Consider the following 22,156-nt stretch of genomic DNA (forward strand, 5'->3'; position numbering starts at 1 on the left):
ATGTGTCAAAAAAATTTATTTTTCGTGTGTTTTCAAAAAAGGCTTGAAAAAAAATTATAAAAACTTATACGTATATATACATATACCATATTTCTCATTATAAATGCAGCATGGTCATATGAACGCCATCAACAAAATACTTGTGAGCCTAAATTAACTGTTGCATCAATGTATGAGCTACAACTTGATACGGTAAAATTTGCCTTTCAGATTATGTCTACATTCTTTTATCCTACAAACAAGTATTTATTTGAGAATATTCAATAGACAATCAGTACAAATTTCTGTACTAGCATTACAACTCAATGAGCTGATATTTGAAAATAATATCTTATTTTTGCATATTATAGGAAAATGTGTTCCTAAAAATAATAAATGCACTGCGTCAGGGTAAGTGCCCTAACATATAAAATTATGATGAATTTGAAAAACATGAATGCTGTGTCACTCATTGCAAGAAATATGGTACTTGCTTAATGGATGGATCATGTTGAAAAACTGATATAGAACCATACTATCTATTTTTAGTGGAATTTTGAGAAAGAAACTCACAGAGATTCAGCATTCAAAAAGTAGATAAGTATGGATCAGTATCATTCAGTGATATGTCACAGTAAAAGCCTGGAGATAAGACCTAGGTTTTGCCAAGGTGAGTTGGTAAAAGCCCAAAATATGCTTGTAAATGTTTTCATTTTAGACTTTTACCAAGTCAAAGCCTGTTTTTATTGAATCAATTAACCATCATGAACAATAAGTAAATACTACTTATAATGAAGAAGTAGGTAATTAATTGTTTAACTTCATTAATTTAATTAATTTACCATGAACAGTAAAAGCTTGTTTTTCAATGAAGGTCTATTAAATTAATTAATAAGCATCTGGAACTAATAATGTGTACTAACTAATAACATGATGGTTAACTGATTCATTAAAAACAAGCTTTTATTGTTGAAGTAAATAAATAAATTAGTTAATTAACTATAAAATTGTTTGCTTAAGTAGTGTCAGGAAAGTAGTGTTCATGGTCTTATTTAATTCATTTGTTAATTATTTTGATAATTATAATTATTGATTAATTAATAAGTGGCAGCAACTAATGAGTTCATGATGGTTAATTGATTCATTAAAAATGGGCACATTGACTTGGTAAAAGTCTGAATTGAATGTTTGTTTGAAATGTAATGTTTACAAGCATATATTTCAGGCTTTTACCAACTCACCCTAGTAAAAACCTAGGTTTAACCAGTCTTCTGGCTTTTACCACAACGAATATACATATACATAGAATTAAAAAATGACTGAAGATAGGTACACCTGGAGTTGACCACAAACATGGTAAAAACAGTTATAAACAAAAACATGCCTTCATAAATGTATAAAAACTCAGTATCACCAACATTACAAACATATTATGAATAAATATCACAAGATGCTAATGCAATCAGTTTTATACATCAATTTACATCGCTATTGACAATAAAAAAAAAGAAAAGACTGATCCATTTCCATTTTTTTATGCAGCTAAATAAATAAAAATAAATTCTATTACTTCCAGCAACATTGTTTGTTCTTTTCTTTTTATTAAAAAACTCACTTTGTATTCAAGCTGCTTTTGTTTGATTAAAACGATGGAACTCATTTTTTTTAAATGTAATGTAAACATAATATAAAACATATTTCATAAATATATTGCACATAAATACACAAACAAAATTTGAACTAGAAAAATTACAGCAATACATATTACATGTCTCTTGATCAAAAAAAGGTCAATGCTATATCAAATAGGCAATTAAATTTTTTGATATTCATTTATGAGAAAAATAAAAAAAGAAAAAAACTATAAGCAGCAAACCCCCTGAATAAAATGTTTCATCAGATAAAATTAAAGTATGTATATGAAAGGGGGGGGGGGAATGTTCAGTTTTATATATATATATTTCTGGAACCCATTCAAACTTGATTTGATTACTCAAAATAATTCTATTTTATTCCAAAAACAGATGCTGCTCTAAATTATGATACACAAGAATTATAAAATTTATAAAAACGGAGTTTTAAAAACTGTTGGAAATCAACTGCACATTGTCCACAATCTTATAAAATACATGCTTCAAAGTCTTCATTGATCCAATACTGCACAGCAGCTAAAGGATTTCGATAAAGTTAATTTTCATATATACATGACAAATATTGTATTTCTAGCATCATTTATACAGCACCACATAACATATTTTGTACAACATCAAGAATGCTACTATGTCACAATTTCAGAATAATGAACTACTATGTCAGTCAATGGAACCAGATGTTGTACTTTGTGCAGCTCTCCTAAAAAAAAAAATTAAGAAAAAGTTAATTTTGCATTTTTTTTTCTAATTTTTTTAAAATACATAATTAAAACTGAAAAGGAACCTGCAGATACACTTCAACTGTAAGCCCACTATGATATCAGATTATCATATTGCAAAAAAAATGGAAATAAAAAACAGGAATGGCAGTGTACAATGTAGGTAGATGGGAGAAAACATCTCCACAAATGCAAAGTTCTTCCTCGACTTGGCATCACTTGATCACTGTGTCTTGAAGTTGTTTGTCGCTCATGCGAGTAAAAATTTTTTTTACTCATTTACAATGACCAAAGAGCACAAAATCTTCCCCTCATGGTATAAAACATAGACACGAAGTCCGATAGGTTTCATTAATTCACACTGTAAAACAAAACTCTCACCTTCTCTCCTCAAACTTGTTCAGAAGCTCTTCTTCTGTAGCACTGAGCTGAGCTCGCAGTGACTGAAGCATGGCTTCATCACCTGATTGTTGAACTTCCTCTATCTTTTGAGTGAGCTCTCTAGATTTGTCTCTCAGTTGCTGAATGCTGGCATACATATCAGCTTCTTCCTAGAAAATTAATCCAAAAAATGTGTAATAAAATTACAAAAACAAAAAATTCTTGAAAAATATGTTTATGATGAATAGAAGATGCATTCTATTCAAATTGGAATTTTATCATGCACCAAAAAAAAAAAAAAATTTACATAACTTCAGTAGAGACTTCTTACTTAGATATATTTATAACCTTAATATTTTTCTCCCAACTAAATTAAATAAAAGCACAAGCAAGTGAACAAATACAGACAAGTGATTAATAATACACTTATTCAGACATGGTGTATTTCCATGTTTCAGAACTCAAAATTTCTTCCATCAATATGTGAAGATCAGTGAAACCTGTCTAAGAAGGCACTGTATGAGATGGAAACTTGTTTGAAACGGAATCAAAATATAGTCTTTCCAATGATTCGTGATGTGATTTGCACTTTTATAAAATGGGAATCTGTCTGAAACGGAATATTATTTCAGTCTTTTGACGTTCTGTCTTGTACAGGTGGACTGTATTATGAAAGCATCTATGACATAAGCTTCTCACCAACAAATTTCTAACATATGCAATAGGAAAATCTCAACCGAGTAACTTTATATCATAAATGATAGCCTAATTATATGATAGCCTAAAACTGTGTTGATCTCGAGAAAATAAATTTATTGGATCAAAGGTGAGTATGAATTTCCTTGGCAACTATGTGTTCAAAAGGTTTGCAGCATGAGGAGGTAATTGAGATTGGCCTGAAGAATTAAGGCGGGTGCAACAGTGGAACTGATTTATGAATAGGTATTATTTCATCAATTTTCAGTCAGAAGGTAATTTGGATGTGTTTAATGAGATGTTGAAAATGATTCAGAGATAGTCTGAGATATTGGTGCACAACATTTGAGAATATAATTTGGGATCCCATTGGAGCCAATAGAGTAGGGTTTTATTATATTTTTATGAGATTCAGACATGCTTCTTTAACGAAAAAAAGAAGGACTGGAGTTTTATAATGAATTAGTAAAAGAGTATTGGAGAAAAGTGGGATCAGAAGAAAAAAACAAGGAGAAAGTCTGATTGACCTCAGAGGCAATATCTAGGGGAGAAATTATTTCTTTATTGGAAATTTTAAGAAATGAAAGGCCAACAGATTTAGGAGGAAGGAAATGCTAGAATTTGATAGGGTTTGTTTTCAGATGGTAGGACAAGGAATAAGTGAGATGACTGATTTTTTGGCAAAAAGAGAGAGAGAGAAAGAGAACTCCAAGGTAACATATGGAGATGATGTGACATGAATAATAAGCTGGAGAAGAAAAAAAGACACTTTATAAGTGGTGTATCACCTTACAATGGCTGAAAAAAAATGTGTCCATGGATATATATATATATATATAATAAAAAGCTTCTCTATTCTCATTTATAAGGATGTTGAAGATGTTGAGCAATGGATAGAAATTGATGATCAAATCCAAGAAGCAGCTACAGTCACTGAAGATGGCATTTGTGAGAGTGTGTGTGAATTGAATGATAAGAAAAAAAATTAGTCTTAGAAGGATGATATTGGAATGTCAGTCAACATCGATGAGAACCCTCTGACTAATGCCAAAATGCAAGAGGCACTGCAGACTTTCCAAAGGTAGATAGTTGTGTGTCAGATAACTTTCCAAAGGTAGATACTTGTGTTTCAGATAACTTTCCAAATGACTTTAGAAAACAGTATGGGTATGAAGCTTTTATTAATTACCTCATTCGAGGAAACTGTAAGCAAACCAAAATTGATCTGTTTTTCCTCAATCATATAACTGTATCAACTGCTGTATACATATTGCAAACAATTTTGATAATAATGATATACATATAAATTAGGGTTGGTTCAATTAATTGACTAAGGGCCGTATTCACCGACATGGTTTAAACCTGTAGTTATAATTTTTGGATAAGAGATCAACATAGATTGGTTAAAACCCTGAATTTAACCAATCCGTGTCGATCTCTTATCAAAAAATTGTGGCTATAGCTTAAACCATGTCAGTGAATACCGCCCTGAGATAATCAATTAATTGATAATAACAGTGCCCTTTATTCTTTAGCAATATCCATCAGATATAATTATATCCCACTATCCCACAAACACACATGCTAATAAGGCTCCTATGGTTCATACCCGATTCTTAAATGCTGGCTACTTGAAGGCATTAAACCTAAATTTGTCATATCAGAGGTTGGCAAACAAACTTTTTTTTCTGAAAACATATTTCCAGTCATCATCAAACAGTATTCAAACTTGCAGTTTTAATACATTTAGTTCTAATTAGTTAAAAATTTATTCACTGATACTTTAAATCAGCAGTTCTCAACCTTTTTTTTTTACTCTTCAAAGCCCCGTAAGCCTCTTTTCTTCATTTATTTATCAAATTTACTTATATATCTTGTTGCTTTGGAGCTGGCACAGACTCCAGGACTCAGCAGAGCAAAGGTTGAAATCCCCTGATTTAGATAATAAAAATGTATTTTTGCACATGCCCATACAGTTTTACAGCAGTTATATGTACAGTACACTGAAATATAAATACTTACCCTGGCATTATGAATGTCGATATGTACAAGAAGTGATGTTAGCTCTAATTCTTCACTATATTCATTTTTTAGAGGAATACTGCGGTAACCTATAATTCATCACATTTTATTTCAAATAACATTACAGATAACTCTAATCACTGATTTGTTAAAAGTTTTAAAAACATTTCAAAGGGGAAAAATAAAATGTAAACACACACAAAAACCTCTCCACAATGATATTTTTTCAAATTGCATTTGGAATTACCTAGTCTAATGTTAAACTCCTCTCAATACAACAATATCCTTTACTGTGATAAATCCCTCTATAACAATATATTTTTGAGAGATTTGGAAACTGCTACAATGATATTTCTTATGTTTTGCTTGCAATCACCTTCAATATATTTTTCATTCCTCACCATTTTTTGTTCTTTCAAGGGTGTCCAATAGCATCAGTATTTTGCACTACCTGTCCTTTAAAAGTGTAAATGAAGTCGCTGTAAAGCTACTTTCTACATAGTATACAAAAGTGTCATGCGGTAAACAACTACAGAGGGTGAAATAACTTACTGAATTTTATTCATTATCTGATCAATCATAACTTTTTGTTGTCAATAAACAGTGATAAATACATTTTTTGGTGTTACTAACAGCGGCAATTCAGAAGAGATGTTAACAGCAGCTTAAATTTGCCGGCATCTGATGATAATGCTACTCTTTGATATAATGATAACCTCTATACAACAATATTTTTTCTTGGTTTGAGATCAAGGTTTCACTGTAACTCAAATTATTTACTTTTAATTATTAAACAATCAGAAATGGAAATTAAAGAAAGTGAAATAAAAATTGCGAGTAGCTACAAGAAACAAAATATTGGTGCATTTTTGGTGGAGAAAAAAATTACAGAATTATTTCTAAAACTCTTGGAAATAGATATTGCAACACTATTTATCCTCAGAGGTGTACCTCATTTTTAATGGTTTTTAATGATTCTTTTATTAAATTAAGACCTGGAGTAAACATACGTGTACTTAATGCCAATGGTCCTAGTAAAGATATTGATTCACCTTAATTAATTAATTTGTTTATTTTTAAATTACATTTTGACAGACAATAAACACAAATCAATCAAAAAAAATTTTATAATAGTCAGTTTTGGCTCAGGTGTGAAGAGGGGAACATACAGGAATGGGCATAAAATTAGTTTAAAGTTTTCTGTATGGCATTTTGGCGGTGAGCATTTGCATAGTGCAACATGTTGGAAAGTGTTATGTTTGTCTCCTTAGTATAATGCTTGGGCTGTTTGTGTTGTTTATTCTGCCCTGTCATCTATCTTCAAATAAGAAGTGAAACTGGCTAATGCATGTACTGTGATTTTTTCTATTATGAAGCAGTGGATGCCATAAAATTTCATTTTAAGCTTTTATAACTAAATCAAATCCGCTACCTATTCAATAACTTTTTTGACATTCTGACCTCATTTATGTTTCTTTTTAGTCCAGTAAAAAAATCAAATTCTTACTTCAGAATAAGCCTAATGTTTGAAATTATTTTAATGTTCTTCTTAGTTACCTGATCTCAAACACAACACTGGATATGTTGCTTGTGCAAGAAAGTTTGGGTCAGAAAACATATCTTCATATAGAACTGTGAACTTAATAAGAGCGATATCTGGATTGCATACATCTAAGACAAATGTATCATTGAAAACTGGGTTGAATCCATTGTCATCTGTAAAGTACAATAGATGTATCTCTATGTAATATATATATGCAAACATAAACTTACACATATGTACTGAAATACAAATACAAAGACCACAACAGACAAAATGTCCAGCAAAGTGTCTGAAAAAAAGATGCCCATAAAAATATGGTTGTCGAATATAGATATAAACTATATCAAAAATACAGCAACCCAATAAGAGCAATAAAAAATAATAATTATCATAAAATATAAATATAGATACTGCCCATAAAAAATTATGGTTGTGTCATTTAGGTATGAATAGCTTCTTGATTGGGATTGATTTATCCCAATATTTTTATCATATTTGTTTTTAAACATGTCAATCATGTTGAAGTTCATGACCCCTGGAGATAAGCTATTCTATTTATTCACAACCCTATTAGAGAAAAACTCCCTGCAATACCACAAACTAGAATTATTCCTTACCAATCGGTACTGGTGTCCCCTTGTCAAAGCAGTTGATTGATGATGAAATAATAACTCATGGTCAATTTTATCCATCCCATTGAAAATTTTAAACACTTTGATCATATCCCCCCCCCCCCGACACCTGCGCTCTTCCAAAATAAACATTTCCAAAAAAATCAAGTCTCTCTTCATAACTTAAGCCCAGTGTGCCATTAAGAGCATGCATGGGTCTTCTCTGCACCCCTTTGACCAACTCAATGTCCCTCTGTAAGTATGGTCTCCAAAACCTAACGCCATACTCTAATCCAAGACAAACTGGGCCACGGAAAAATGGAAGGATTACTAATGCAAAGAGACTTTTTGAAAATGAAACAAAACATTGTTTGCTTTTTTAACCACTACTGCAGAATGTTCAGAAAACCTAAGCCGCTCGTCAATGAGAATTCCCAAATTGGTGATTTTAGTATCATCTGGAATGACACCACCATTCAACTCGTAACTAAAATGTGGGTTGTTCAAACCAAAATGAGAGACTGTGCACTTGTCAACATTAAAGGTGATACTCCAATCATTAGCCCATGCTGCAATCATATTCAAGTTTGTCTGGAACCTCTTCTTTTAATTCCTGACTACCTCCATAAGCTTCGTGTCATCTGCGAATGTGCTCACAATCCCATTCACACCCTGATCATGCTGCTTATTGATGAAATACTACAAAACCAACTATAATATATCAATATATATATTAGGGTTGGTTTTTTTTTTATAGTGGCAACTATTTATTTACTAGACACCTAGAGTCATAACATGGTTATACACTTTACAGGCTAGTTAGTCAATAACATTTCAAAACATTTACATATACATATTGCCACCAGTAATAAAGGAGCTCATGAAAGCAATTGGCGCAGTGCCATCTGTTGGTAGTGCAAAGTGAATGATCTATGATGCCTAAAAAATGTCTGCAACTATTCTGAAGCAAATGCCACAAAGTGGTTCTTTCACCTTCAAGAATGGGTCAAAGTTTCAGCATAGTCATAACCATCATGTATCAATTATACAATAATATATACAAATACAACGCCACAACAGGCAAATTGCCCAACGAGGTGGCTGACTTAAGAACATCATGGATCCCCGAGCCATTTTTTGGAGGCCCCACATACTACTGCTACACCACACATGCACCCCGCCTACACACACACCCCGCGGAACCCCCAACGAATCGGTACATGCGGGAATGTGCGTGTACGTGTAGTGAAACCTGACGTGAAGTTTTTGTTGTTTCTCTGTAATGCTTGTTATGTGTAGTGCTGCCATCTGCCACTAGTTTTTCTAACTATGAGTGAAGTGTTATGATTGAATGATTTATCGTTGGAGGACTGTTGCTCTCTGTGGCGAGACTTTTTAACGGGAAGATCAGCTCAGATTTGCGCCTTGAATTTGGGAACCACAGAAAACCAACTTCAGCCGACCACCACCGTGGGGTTCGAACCCGGATCCTCGCATCGCGAGTACGTCACTATAACCACTCGACCACCATATACGGCTTGTGCTGAATGCCGTCAGACATTCTTCATTGAAGGCTTTTACACCCTTCTTGTAACTGTTTTGCAGCATAACATGGATATCATGAAAGCTTCATGGAGTCTTTTGTGACATTGTTGTAAGACATCTAGCACATACAGTTTTTATTTCACTTCACTGCTTCATTGTGACTATACTTTAAAAAACCGCTTTTAAAAGGGTTGTCTCAGACCAGAGTAAGAAGAAACTGTTCTTCATACACAAACCAATTGCTTAAAAAATTCAAGCAGGAATATGAAGTCATCTCATCTACAGTATGTATTTGGTCCCTACTGATTACTACTGTAATTTCTGGCAAATTAGCCCCTGGTATATATATAAGCCAAACTAAGAAAAATGACAGAAGGGATTTTTTTTGTAGAAATGCTGCAGCTTTTTATATAGTTTTCATCTAAGGGAACTCTTTAGAGATATCAACACCAAAATAACATGTTGCACATTTAACTTACCATTCAAGTTTTCTTTACGAACTTTATAATATTAAGCAAAATTAGACAAATCAGCATAGAAATTTATTTTTTTTAACCGTTTCCGGCACGGTGTCCCCCATAGCGAAACCACCTTTTCAAAATTCCATCAAAAAATAACTAATTTTCGCACAGTAATCATTTAAATCCTATTAAATAGCTTAAGATTTAGATTTTCTGTCAGAGATGGCAGCATCATACTGGTTTTGTTTTGCAAGTGGTAAAAAAATCCGCCATTTTCTCTATTTTTTTGGTACTTGTTTTAAAATTTATTTCCTAATATAAATTTTTTTTTTCAAAAATTGATGATGGTTTTTTATAGATTTTGCCCTATTTGTTGAAATTAAGCCATTCAATAAACTTAAGAATAGTTTAAAATCAATTTATGAAAGTTTTAAAAAGGTCGTTCCATACTGAGGACACCGCACACCTAGAGCAATTAGATACACCAAGTGACGTCAGTGTGAAACCACCTCTCTGAGACAAAGCGACCTTGTTTTTCTTCATTTTCTCCCCTCTTTCTTGTTTACTAGAAAATGGGTGACAGCAGCAATGGTGTTGAAACATCTCAGATGTGTATTTGTGGTGGAAATTTCGGGGGTTAGAATGGAAGACACAACATATGTTATTTTTTTGTCCCACACAAAACCATTCTTTCATTCTAGTGGTTCTAGAGCAGCTTTTTCTTTTGACGACTACTTTCTATACTCTCTCTACTGCTTTAATTTTATTTTCTGGAATTTATTTTGCCCTGAGTCCCCCCCCCCCAACCGATTATTGGGCATTTGTCACTTTTATTGGTGGTGAAATGACTATAAAATTCCTAAGTACAGTTGAAGCAATATTACACTAATTTCAGAGCTTCTCTCTGATCTGGAGTCTAATGCATCTGATGATACACCAGATAAAGAAAATAAAACAAAGCATACTGCATGGATTATCACGAAAATGATGCTGATGTATACACTGCCCAATGCCTGGATCCTCTTGACAATTTCATATGGTTCAGGAGAAAAAACCAAAACCCAGATTTCAAGGAAGAAGTGGGACCATCTCAGTAAATTCTACCGATGCCGGATACATCGCCAATCTTGATGTTATTATTTTTTCAGTGCCACTGATGGAAAATTTGGCATTTCGAATAAATTTGTATGCCACTCAAGAAGGAAAATTTACACTGCCATCTCATTGAAAAAGATTTACCAGCTATCAATATGCTTATGTTGATCATTTTGGCCTACAAAATCGTTGGAAAGGGAATTTTTCAAACAAAATGTTGCTTTTCCTGCATTACACCTTAGGGAAGCTTTCAGTGTTCTAGGTGTGCGATGTCCCCGCTGCGCGACCACCTGTTATTTGCTGGATTTTTATGAAAATAAAAGAATAGTTACAAAACATATTTATATGAGTCCTATGTATCAAGTATATGAAGTTACTTCGGCCAAAAACATTTTTTTTATATGGTGCCCCTCAAAGGGTTCAGGAATTAAACAAGAAAAACATAAAAAAAGTTCATAAAAACTAATTTGAATCCCATAAAGTCAAAAAAATCAAGAAAAAAAAGATCAAATAGAAAATAGCTTCGAATTAGCTGCAAGAACTAAAAATGAACTTTTAAAGCTGTAAAAGACGCAACTTTATTACAGAAATTATGATAATCTTTTCTTTTCTTAAAAAATAATTTATGTGACATCTGATTCCATTCTGCAATGTTTTGCTACAGCAGCTGCTGTACTAGGGCTGCAATAGCACAGACATTCTTGTTTTTTAAATTAGAATGGAAAATTTGGTTATATGATCTGATAAATATCACAATCCACATAGAAATTATGTCAAAAAATAGTTTAAGTACACATGCAATGTTCAATATCTGAATTCTGGCCAGTTCACAAATTAGTAAATCAAAGTTTGAAGTAGTCTAACTTCTAAAAAACTGAATCTCATGTACAATTACCTTTTGTGCAACTCTTACAACGATTTGAATCATATTCAGCACCACATATTTCCACTTCAACATATGGACTGACTATCCCTTTGCTTGCTTTCATTAGGTGCCTTGCAGCTATGACCTATTGATGTGAACAAAAAAAATAGGAACAAAGGGAAATTAAATTTTTATTACAGATTCTGTTTAAAAATATCAAGTTAATTCTTTTTGCATTGTTTTGAATATTTGATATAAATACATAAACAAAGACAACAGGCTAGGACAAAACTAGGTGGCTAAATAAAAAAAAATTTCATAGCCAAATATGATTGTCACTTTAGGCAGCAATCTAAAGTTTTATTAAACAAACAAAAAAAACTGCAGAATTTGAAAAGAAAATACAGTACTCATAAAAATATGGTTCACAATTGAGAATGGATACTTTCTTAATCAGGGTGTCTACCACATAACCAAAGGAAAATTTTGCAACATTTTCCTCACTGTTATTTGAGCTTTCCTGGTTTAACCAAATGGGCACCCAAAAATAATGAACAGTCACCCTGTATCTTTGGTAACAACTATGTTATAGTTTATTTACATATTTATACCACATTGTTGACCCTGTAGACCTATACAAGAGAATACAAAAATAATGAACAGTCACCCTGTACCTTTGGTAACAACTATGTTACAGTTTATTTATATATTTATACCATATTGTTGACCATGTAGACCTATACAAGAGAATAAATGAAACTGCAAAATTTGAAAAGAAAATACAGTACTCATAAAAATATGATTCACAATTGAAAATGGATACTTTCTTAATCAAGGTGTCTACCTTGGAACCAAAGGAAAATTTTGCAACTTTTTCCTCACTATTATTTGACCTTTCCTGGTTTAACCAAATGGGTACCCAAAAATAATGAACAGTCACCCTGTATCTTTGGTAACAACTATGTTATAGTTTATTTATATATTTATACCATATTTTTGACCCTGTAGACCTATACAGGAGAATACGGTTGAATCAGACAGATATTGTTTGATATTGTACAAAAGATTAGTGATAGTGGGGTAATCTACCATAGAGCTGGGAAGTTTTTTCCATTCACCAATGGTATGAGGAAAGAAACTATATTTAAAGCAGTCAATTGAAGCAAAAATAGGTTTTAAAAACATATTTCAGTTTTTAATGAAGTAGAAGCATATTTAGCAATAAAATTTGGACATATGTGGCCACCACCCTTAAAAAATATTAAAAATGAATTTCTAGTCACATAAAGTTGACAAGAAAATTTAAACCTCTAAATGTTCCTTGGTACACCAACATTATGAGCTAAGGAGGTGCTGCGATTTGTATTCCACATCTTTTCCAGGCCAAAGCGTTTATTTTTTGGAATTTTCAAGATATTTTTGCATTTTTGATATTCAAAAAATGCATCAGTAGAAACATAAATGTCATCTTACGTTTATTTCTTCAAATTTTCTTATTTTTTTGTGAAGAAATAATTAATTTCATTCAAATGTTTTCAGCCAAAATGAGATGCAGGGTATATTCATCTTCACATACAATTTTTTCCAGAATGTTATTTCTAAATATTTTATGTAATAAGTCACACTTTCCCCACAGGCACTTTCTCCTGGAAGCCATCTTAAAAACCCAGAAAATTCAACTTCAGTGCTGCCCTCTAATGAAAGCCCCCAAAGTTCAGGGTGTCTACCAAATACCAAAAGCAAAATTTGATGACTTTTCTGTGACCTTTTCTCATTCGATAAAATGAACCATGCTGGACTATTTTCTTATATCAGTGGTTTCCAAACTGTGAGTAGTGAGCACCTGGGGGTAACCCTTTGAGAATAGAATAAGGGGTCTTAATGAAAGGGGGAACGCAAGTGAATTTACAAAATAAGAATATTTGATAAGAAATCAATTATTTTAATCCTTCGAAACTTCCCACAGAGCATGATGAAGATGTCGATGCAGGTACACACATATAGACATGCCAACATTGGCATGAATCCTCTCAGTAGTACTGAATCTTGAGCTTCACCATGATGTGGGGGAGGGGAAACAACCCCCTCCACCCACAGTAAAAAAAACCAATTTTTAAAAAATTTTTAAAACTTTTAAATTTAAAGATTTAAATACAACACCCCATAGGAACTGGACCCTAAGGGCTCAAGCCACATAAACTGCCTTCGCCCCCACAAAAGCATACGCGGCTACAGGTTGTTTCTTGAATGGGGGGAACAAATGTCCTTCTTTTGCTTATGCCAATATAGGCAGAAGAAGGACATTATTTGTATATAATTATATTGTATAATAATATTATATAATTATACATTATATATTTTCATGGGGGGAATCATCCCTATCACATCCCTACCCATGGCTTCAACCAACTTCCCGAGGTTGCTCAAGCGCTCAGTAGATCATAATCTATCCAATGCAATCCATCCCAGCATACACCCTTGCAGGTCATATATACGGCCGTCTGGCAACCCTACACTCCCCCCATGTTTTTGTCTTATCATAGTCAGAGTTCCTTTGGCACCTGTGAAAAAAAACTCCACAGGCTCACCCGCGCAAGTTGAAAGCGCATCCTGCAAATTCAAAACTACTGAACACACTACCGTTCAATATTAAGCTGCATGCACAACAGCAGCGTTGCATTGTGAAAGGCTGCAACACATAGCAATAGTGGGCTCAAAACAGAGCAAAAGAGCAGAGCAATGTTGAACAGAGCACAGTGGGGGAGGGGGCTGACAGGGTTCCAGTCCAGGGACTCTAGATAATGATAATTCTCCGTTTTTTTCACACAATCAATTCACTATACAGGGGGGCCAAGAAGAAAAATCTGGCCTGAGCTCGTCGTATATCTCCCTCTCCCTCTCTCTCTCTGAAGTCAAAAGAAAAAATTCTATGGTTCAGAAAAAGCAACCCACACGTTTGTGACATCAAGTTCATAAAAGGTTATCAAAAGTATGAAACTGATGATGGATGAATATTTATGATAATTTTTTTCCCTAATTTTTTTTTTTTTTTTTTTGGGTGGGCATGATTTCTGCTGGATTCTTGTCTGCTATAGGGATTTGGCTACTCAGAAAGGAATTGTTACCAAATGGAAGAAAAGGTTGGGAAAACTGATGTGATGTCTGGCGATTTTAACACTTATTTGGCAATAAATTGCAATTTAAGACTAATTTTTTGTGGCATTAGCTACTTCACACGTTATTTAGTGACATCATTAGGGAATTAACATTTTTTGTCTGGCAATATTGGAGATTTAACACTCATGATTTGGCAGAATAGCTCTTTTACTCAAAAAATAAAACATTCCATATCAGTTTGGTGCAATGATGATCAATAATGGAAGCTTGGGCTATTTCTGGTGCTTGCTGCGATGACTTTTTTTAAAACAGAAAATGACTCTGATTTACACTTTAAAGTTGGGAAACCAGATAGAACTATCATCAGCCAACCACCATGGCATAATCACAGGTACTTTTTGGGCCCTCTCGATCAGTACCATCTTAAAGCATGGACTCAGGCATGTCCTAGGGGCCTCAAGTGCTCAGGGATACTTGTGAAAATGAGATATGGTTAAAATTTTCAAAAGTTAACATGTTTTTTTAGGTAGGGGAGCCTCAGAGAAATAACTCTGCCTGAGGATAGGATGCTCTTCAGGTGACCCTGCTCCCGATGGACAGATAAAGAACATGATTTTCAGTGAATCAGTGAATAAAATTACGCATGGGAAGTTACAGAGAAATCAGAAAATTTCTTTCTCGATTCATAAAAAATCTGTTATTCATGTTAGATCTCTCTTATTTTGTGAAACTTTTTTTACCTTTTCCCATTTTGTGACCAACAGTTGTCTCCAACTATCGCTCTATGAGTTTGACTACCTCCTTCTAGAAAATACTAGTACTTCTTTACCATGAACCAACTGCAATTTACTACTAATTGAGTTGTGTCTGAAATGAAGGTGCCATTTTTATTGGTGGTCAGCTCAGGTTTGGTAGGAAAAGAACTTGTCATCTGTGTTCTTCCCCAGAATTTTTAAACATATCAAAAAATGAAAATGTACAATTATAAATGCGTACTACTGTGAGCGGAGGCTCTGTATATGTATATTATGTGTCCGTATATTGTTATTCTGTAAAAATAAGGTATGGAAAAACTGCCCAGCTCTGTGAATGGATGCTTTGTTTCCTTGTTTCCCGTCACAGTGAAGGCTCTGTATACATTTTGTACATATGGTGTATATGTTCAACCATTATCAACTCTCTCTCTCTCTCTCTCTCTCTCTCTCTTTAACATGCTGACTTCTTTTCCCTGCTCCACAGTTCTTCCTACTTTTATTTTGAACCCAAAATCCCAGACTGTAGTCTCATACTTTTAGGTGCCAGTGGGTACGTGTGCAATTACTTCTCTCTGGAAATTGAGTGCAGCTATATATTTTTGTCAAATGCCTTCTACATTTTACATAGACTTGATGGCTGCCTCTTCCAAGGAGAACAACACGAGATATTGATGCTAGTGAGCATGAGGCAGGGGGGGGGGGGAGGTTCACTGCTACAAATTTTCACTTTTTTCTTTTCCGACACAACCCTGCCTCATTTGAGGTAATGGAAGTAAGTTGCTCCACATCAGTCTGGAGGTTGTGAGCAGTTCTATCTATCTATAATCAACCTCCTTTGTCTTCATGATCAAGTGAGTAACTTTGGGCGAAGGCAAAAATTTCAAAAAGTTGTCTATCTAGATTTTTAAAAGGCATTAGATTGGGTTCAATGTGGTGAAATTTTGAAGTGTTTACATGAGATTGGGATGAGAGGGACAACTTGTTGAATTGGTTGGAATAATGGTTGAAAGATAGGTTAGAATATTATGGTGAACAGGGAATTTTAATTCGCAGATGACCTAAAACTAATGAATGGAGTCAGGAATCAGTCACGGGGAGATGCTCCAGACAAAGGTTAATATGATTGAGGCATGGGCAAATAAATGGAGCATAAATTTGAGAATTGACAAGTGCATGGTAGCTCATTTTGTTTCAAACAACTTACATTTCACTTGGTAGCTCATTTTGTTTCAAACAACCCACATTTCACTTGGTAGCTCATTTTGTTTCAAACAACCCACATTTCACTTGGTAGCTCATTTTGTTTCAAACAACCCACTTTTCACTTGGTAGCTCATTTTGTTTCAAACAACCCACATTTCACTTATAAGTGTAATGGTAAAAATTATTATGGATGAAATTAGACTCACAAATTTGTAAATTCTCATTGATGTGCAGTAAACTTCTGGTGGTGTTGTGCATGACTCCTTATTGAAAGTGCAAACTTGAAGAGTTAACAACTATTTATTAAACTATTAACAATTAAACATTCGATAATTAAACATTGAGTAAACATTAGTATTAGGGTCTATTACTAAATTACATAAAATCAAGAATTGAGATCGGCATCATCAGCACGACCAGCATGGATGTGATGGCTAGAGAAAGAGCGAGGTAGAGAGCACCGGTGCTTCCAGGTTGATTCCGGTTTATATGCAGGTGGACTGCAGTGCCAGATGTGCATGTCACAGCATGGCAATTTAGGCAGCAGGAAATTCCCACCCAAAAACCCTACTATGATCAAATTCAGTTAGTCTATAGCAAGTCCTGTCACTAGCCTTCTCAACTACACCCATTAGTTTCAATTAGTTTCAAGTCATTCAATGAATTTTCTAACACAATCTTGTCTCTCTCTACATCTTGATGAACTTTAATAAAAGTGAAGTTACTGTAAGACAGGGGTGGCCAACTTCTCACTGTTCAAGGGCCAACATAATGGTCAGCTGCAGCGCCGCGGGTGACACGAGCGACAACACTCTGTCGTATAAGCTGCACCAATAAAATTACCCAGGAAACTCGCAGATTTGTGTCTGGTATAAGTAATGTACTACAAAAGGGCAATTTAGTCATTAAAATTTTACCCTGGGCTCCACTTCATAAACTGATGCATATCCATTTTTTTCCACTCATTAGTTCATTCAATTACATTCATAGTTTGAATTTTGCAGAAAAAAACACTTTTCTTCAACATTTTTCTACAATTATTTTTATCCCTGGCTCTCAATTTAGCAACCCCTGGAGCACGAGTCGAATAGATGCTCAAGGAATTGATTCATGCACCGAAAGACTTCAAGAGGAGTTTTATTACTGGGATAGAAAGCATGCCAAAAGCCAGTTGTTTGGATAGTATTGACTATCATGGGTAAACCCATGATGGTACCAAGATAAAATGGACTAGCTTCACATGGACCAGGCAGACTACCTGTAGATGGGAAAAGATGTGCACATGCACCATTACATGGTACTCTTGTATGTCCATGAGATTACATGGAACCAGACTTGCATTACACGCATTCTTATTACTTGAGTTACCTTCTTGCAACAGAATATCAGTATTTTGGTGGTTTGAGCAAGTGTAAGTCTGCTTCAACGTGGAATGCCACCAACCTGCTATGTTGAAATTTAAAGATGCACTGCTTCTCTGTTTCAGATACAAAAATCATTGTGTATGAGTGTGGAACTCTTTTGTTCAACGGCACAATATGAACCTGACCATCCCACATGACACATTGTTGCTCTTTGGAATTCTTAGGGTTTGCGTAGCCTAGTCGGTTGCAATTTTGAAGTGTCATTGTGAGCTGGGATCCACTTCAAAAAAGTTTTGTCACTGTGAGCAAAACACCAAAGATGCACTCAGCTACAAATACACAGGCCACAAAAAAGCAACTTGCCCAATGAGGGGGTGGAGAGAAATTGGGTAAAAATCTCCATAATAAACTTTAAGAGCAATACAAGTGTACGAAACTGAATTTAAAACAATCTGTAGAGGCAAAAATAGGTTCTAATTTTTTGGGTAGTCAAGTCTATTGGAAACATAGAAAGGCTTAGTCAGAATACCAGACGTATCGAAATTTAAATGACCATGAATAATCTTCTAAAGCATGGCTAAGCGGGAGATAAGTCGGTGAGTAGAGAGTGGGTTGAGATTAAGTTAAAGTTTAAGATCGGAAACTGAACTGAAAGATGACCAGCAGTCGTGAATAAAGCGGGTAGATTTATTTTGGATAGATTCAAGTTTGTCTATGTTACTAGAGGTGTGGGGGTACCAGACCTCAGCTGCATAAGAAAGAACGGGAGAAGTTTGGTAGCAAAGAAGTCGGACGTCATGAGTAGAATGTTTGAGATTGTGGCGAAGGAAAAAAGTTTGTTGAGGCATTTTTGGTAGACATAATCGATATGATTATTCCAACGGAGATCAGCTGAGATTATGACCCCCAGATATTTAAATTGAGAAACTTAGGATATTGTCGTTGTTGATTGAGTATGAAAATTCGAGGGGAAGAGTTTTATGAGTAGCTCTCATAAAAACTGTTTTAGATAAATTAATAGGCATATGCCAACATGAGCACCAGCCTGAGATGGAAATAAGATTACATTGGAGAGTTTCTTGATTAAGATTTGTGATTAATTGTGCGGTAGATTACAAAGTCATCAGCAAAAAATCTAGTGGTGCAGCTGAGGGTTTCAGGGAGATCGTTTATATATATTAAAAACAATAAAGGTGAGAGAACAACTAATTGAGGAGTACCTGAATTAACAGTGGAAAAAGGTGAACCATGATCTTTAAAATGAAAAAATTGTTTACGATTTTTTAGGAAAGCTTCTAACCATTTGAGCAATTGTACATCAAGACCAATATTTTAAAGTTTGGTCTTAATGTAAAACTGACTGAGTGAAGAGATATAGATGTTCCAGGAAAGGGAAATTCATCTCTGCCCTCACAGGGACTCAAATCATGGTCTCTCTTGTTTGCAGGACGAGTGCTCTACCAACTAAGCTATGAAGACAGATAGAATTTAACCTCCTTGGAGCTTATGTATATGCTGAATGATTCTGTGCAATGGTCAGTGGCAACATTCTGCTAATAGCTCGCAGATGACATCAGGGCCACCAGATGGTGGTATATGACAAAATACGTCACTCTCTCTTGTTAATACAACAGAAACGGAAAACTGGCTGAATGAGGAGATATCAATGTTTTAGGAAAGGAAAATTCATCTCTGCCGTCATGGGGACTCAAACCCTGGTCTGTCGTTTGCCGGATGAGTGCTCTACCAACTAAGCTATGAAGACAGATAGAATTTCCTTTCCTTGCAGTGTCTTTTGTCACATCCATTTAAGTAGTTCCCACTTATTGGTAATTTATTAAATTTTTGAGAGTGTGTTGGTGTTAAACTAACTGGCATTCAGGTTGAAATGGCTTCCTCACTACATTTATTGAAAACTAGAACCATACATTAGCTAATTTCCAATCCTGTATGATATCCTCAACAATGCTATTTCTGTATATCTGTACAATTTTTGGGAACTGATTCTCTCTGAACTCTAATTGGCATATTCTTTTAAAATCTTGTGATAAATATTGTCTGATCCTGGTGCTTTTGATAAATTTTATAGAAGTAGAAGAACATCTTTTCTACTTGAATTTCATGGTTTTTCATGTCTACTTGAATTTAACCTTATTGCTCCATTGAGATTTGAGATTTATTATTAAGCTTATAGATTTAATTTTAAAAGATTGCATTTTGAAACAGAGGTGTCTTATTTGAAATAACTGGTGAAAGTTTAGAGCTGGTGATTTCAACTTTGAAGACCTAGAGTGCTCAGGTATACTCTCTACTACTGATGGTAGACAAATCAACAATAAATGGATGACAACTTATGCTACTTTATCTGTGAATCAGCAAAAATACTAAAAATATCAAAAAATTACCATTCAATGAGAAGTTATGCTAAAGGTTTCCTTAAAACTAAACACAAACTTCTAAGCTTTCAAATACACATTTCTCAATCATACTTACTCGTATTGAAAGTGTAATAGGTTCGACACCCCTGATTGTTTCTCTGTCATATGGATCAAAAGTATCATCAAACATGAAAGCTGGTCTTAAGACATATCCGCAACTAAGAAAAAAATTAATTTGCATATTCAGGAATTGAGATGAATAAAAATGAAGCTTCAAAACAACAAATTTCAATCATTTAAGTATTAAAAGAACATTTTAAATAAAGTTATAGTTTTAAATTAATGCTTTTTGACACAATCCATGATGGCACATTACATGTGGCACAACTAAATGTAGCTATGAAAATTTTTTATTTGAAATAAAATTGTAATGAACCTTTCATATTAATTGTAAAATAAAGTAACTGTTGTTACATTTTAATAGTAAACTGTACATTCAAGATATTTTTAGAGTATCTGAAAGAAATAGTATCATACATGAAATTTCATTGAGACGTAAAAATTGTCTTAAAAGAGACCAACCATACAATAAATCTAAAAAATCAAATTTTCTACTGGGAAAATGCTAGTAACACTAAAAAGCATGTCTGACAATAGCTTACAATACAAAGGCACTGTATCATTCCTTTTATGTTAAAGCTTAGAAATTCATGAAATAATTTGTACAGTCGATGCTTGTTATAATGACCCCATGTTATAGCAACCATTCCATTACAATGACCAGTATGATACGTCCCAATAACGACTATCATTCATGTTTTCCTTTCAATATAACAGCCCTCCCAATATTACATCCACTTTCGACAGGACGAAGGGGGTGATTATATCGAGCCTCAATCATAATATGAAAACTCCATATAAAATTTCAAGTTAAACTAAGACCTGGATTACACCATGAACTTGAAAAAATGCAGCCAATAAGCTTATTGATTACATTCGAGCAAATGCAACCAATAAGCTTATTAGTCAAACTTGTCAAATTTCATAAAAGAATTTTTATAAATCCTCTATAGTGTATATAATCCTAGTTTAATCAATAATCTTTACACAGCAGTTAAAAATGTGAATATCAATAACAGTAGCACTTAAAAGTCATTGACAACAATAAATTTTTCTATGAAATTTGTGTCTTGAATGTTTCTTAATGAAATCTATCTTATGAAGCACAAACACAACATCTTTACAATCTCTACAAACTATTATATAAACAAAAATTGTGTCTACATTTTCATAAAATCAGAAAAAAAACCACTTGCATGTTGAGTGAAAAGTGTTTCAAAAGGAAGAAACTAAAAAACAAACAACTAATTAATAATCAAATCTGCCGTGTAATTTATTATGAAAGAAAGCAAGTCAATACAGTGAAACCTTGCTACAACGATAATTTCCTCTGAAACAATATTTTCTAAGTTCTGTATGGAAATGTCTATGCTCTAATGTTAAACTGCTGTCTCTCACTACAACAATGTTTCTTCTTGGTCCACAGGGTATCTTTATATCGAGGCACCACCATACTTTGTTGGAAAAACTTTGAATTGTAGAACTACTTTGCATGTTTTGGGCATAGACTCAATGAACTTGGCTCATTGTCAGTGGGTTGTTTTTTTTCCCCAAATCGAAAAAAAAAGGTCCTAATTTAGATAATTTCTGGCTCTGACTAGTTTATCAAGCACAATCCACAAATGCATGATAGGATTCAAATCAAGAAAA

The 22,156-nt window shown here is 33.9% G+C and overlaps 1 protein-coding gene across 1 annotated transcript in view; it reads right to left on the reverse strand.

Moving 5' to 3' along the window:
- The window catches only part of sl (small wing phospholipase C gamma 1), a 97,329-nt gene continuing 75,173 nt past the window's right edge, over nt 1–22,156 (reverse strand). Inside the window, exons 25-30 of the mRNA XM_089246985.1 lie at nt 20,502–20,604; nt 11,600–11,714; nt 7,007–7,165; nt 5,450–5,538; nt 2,732–2,901; nt 1–2,331 (exon numbers count right to left, since the gene is read on the reverse strand). Coding sequence (XP_089103111.1) covers nt 2,292–2,331; nt 2,732–2,901; nt 5,450–5,538; nt 7,007–7,165; nt 11,600–11,714; nt 20,502–20,604 — 676 coding nt within the window. The 3' untranslated portion in view covers nt 1–2,291. The remainder of the gene's footprint in view (nt 2,332–2,731; nt 2,902–5,449; nt 5,539–7,006; nt 7,166–11,599; nt 11,715–20,501; nt 20,605–22,156) is intronic.

Source organism: Pholcus phalangioides, unplaced genomic scaffold (genome assembly GCF_987345545.1).
Source record: "Pholcus phalangioides strain wild (caught in Gottingen) unplaced genomic scaffold, Ppha-v1.0 ptg000017l_1, whole genome shotgun sequence".
In the NCBI taxonomy this organism is placed as follows: domain Eukaryota; kingdom Metazoa; phylum Arthropoda; class Arachnida; order Araneae; family Pholcidae; genus Pholcus; species Pholcus phalangioides.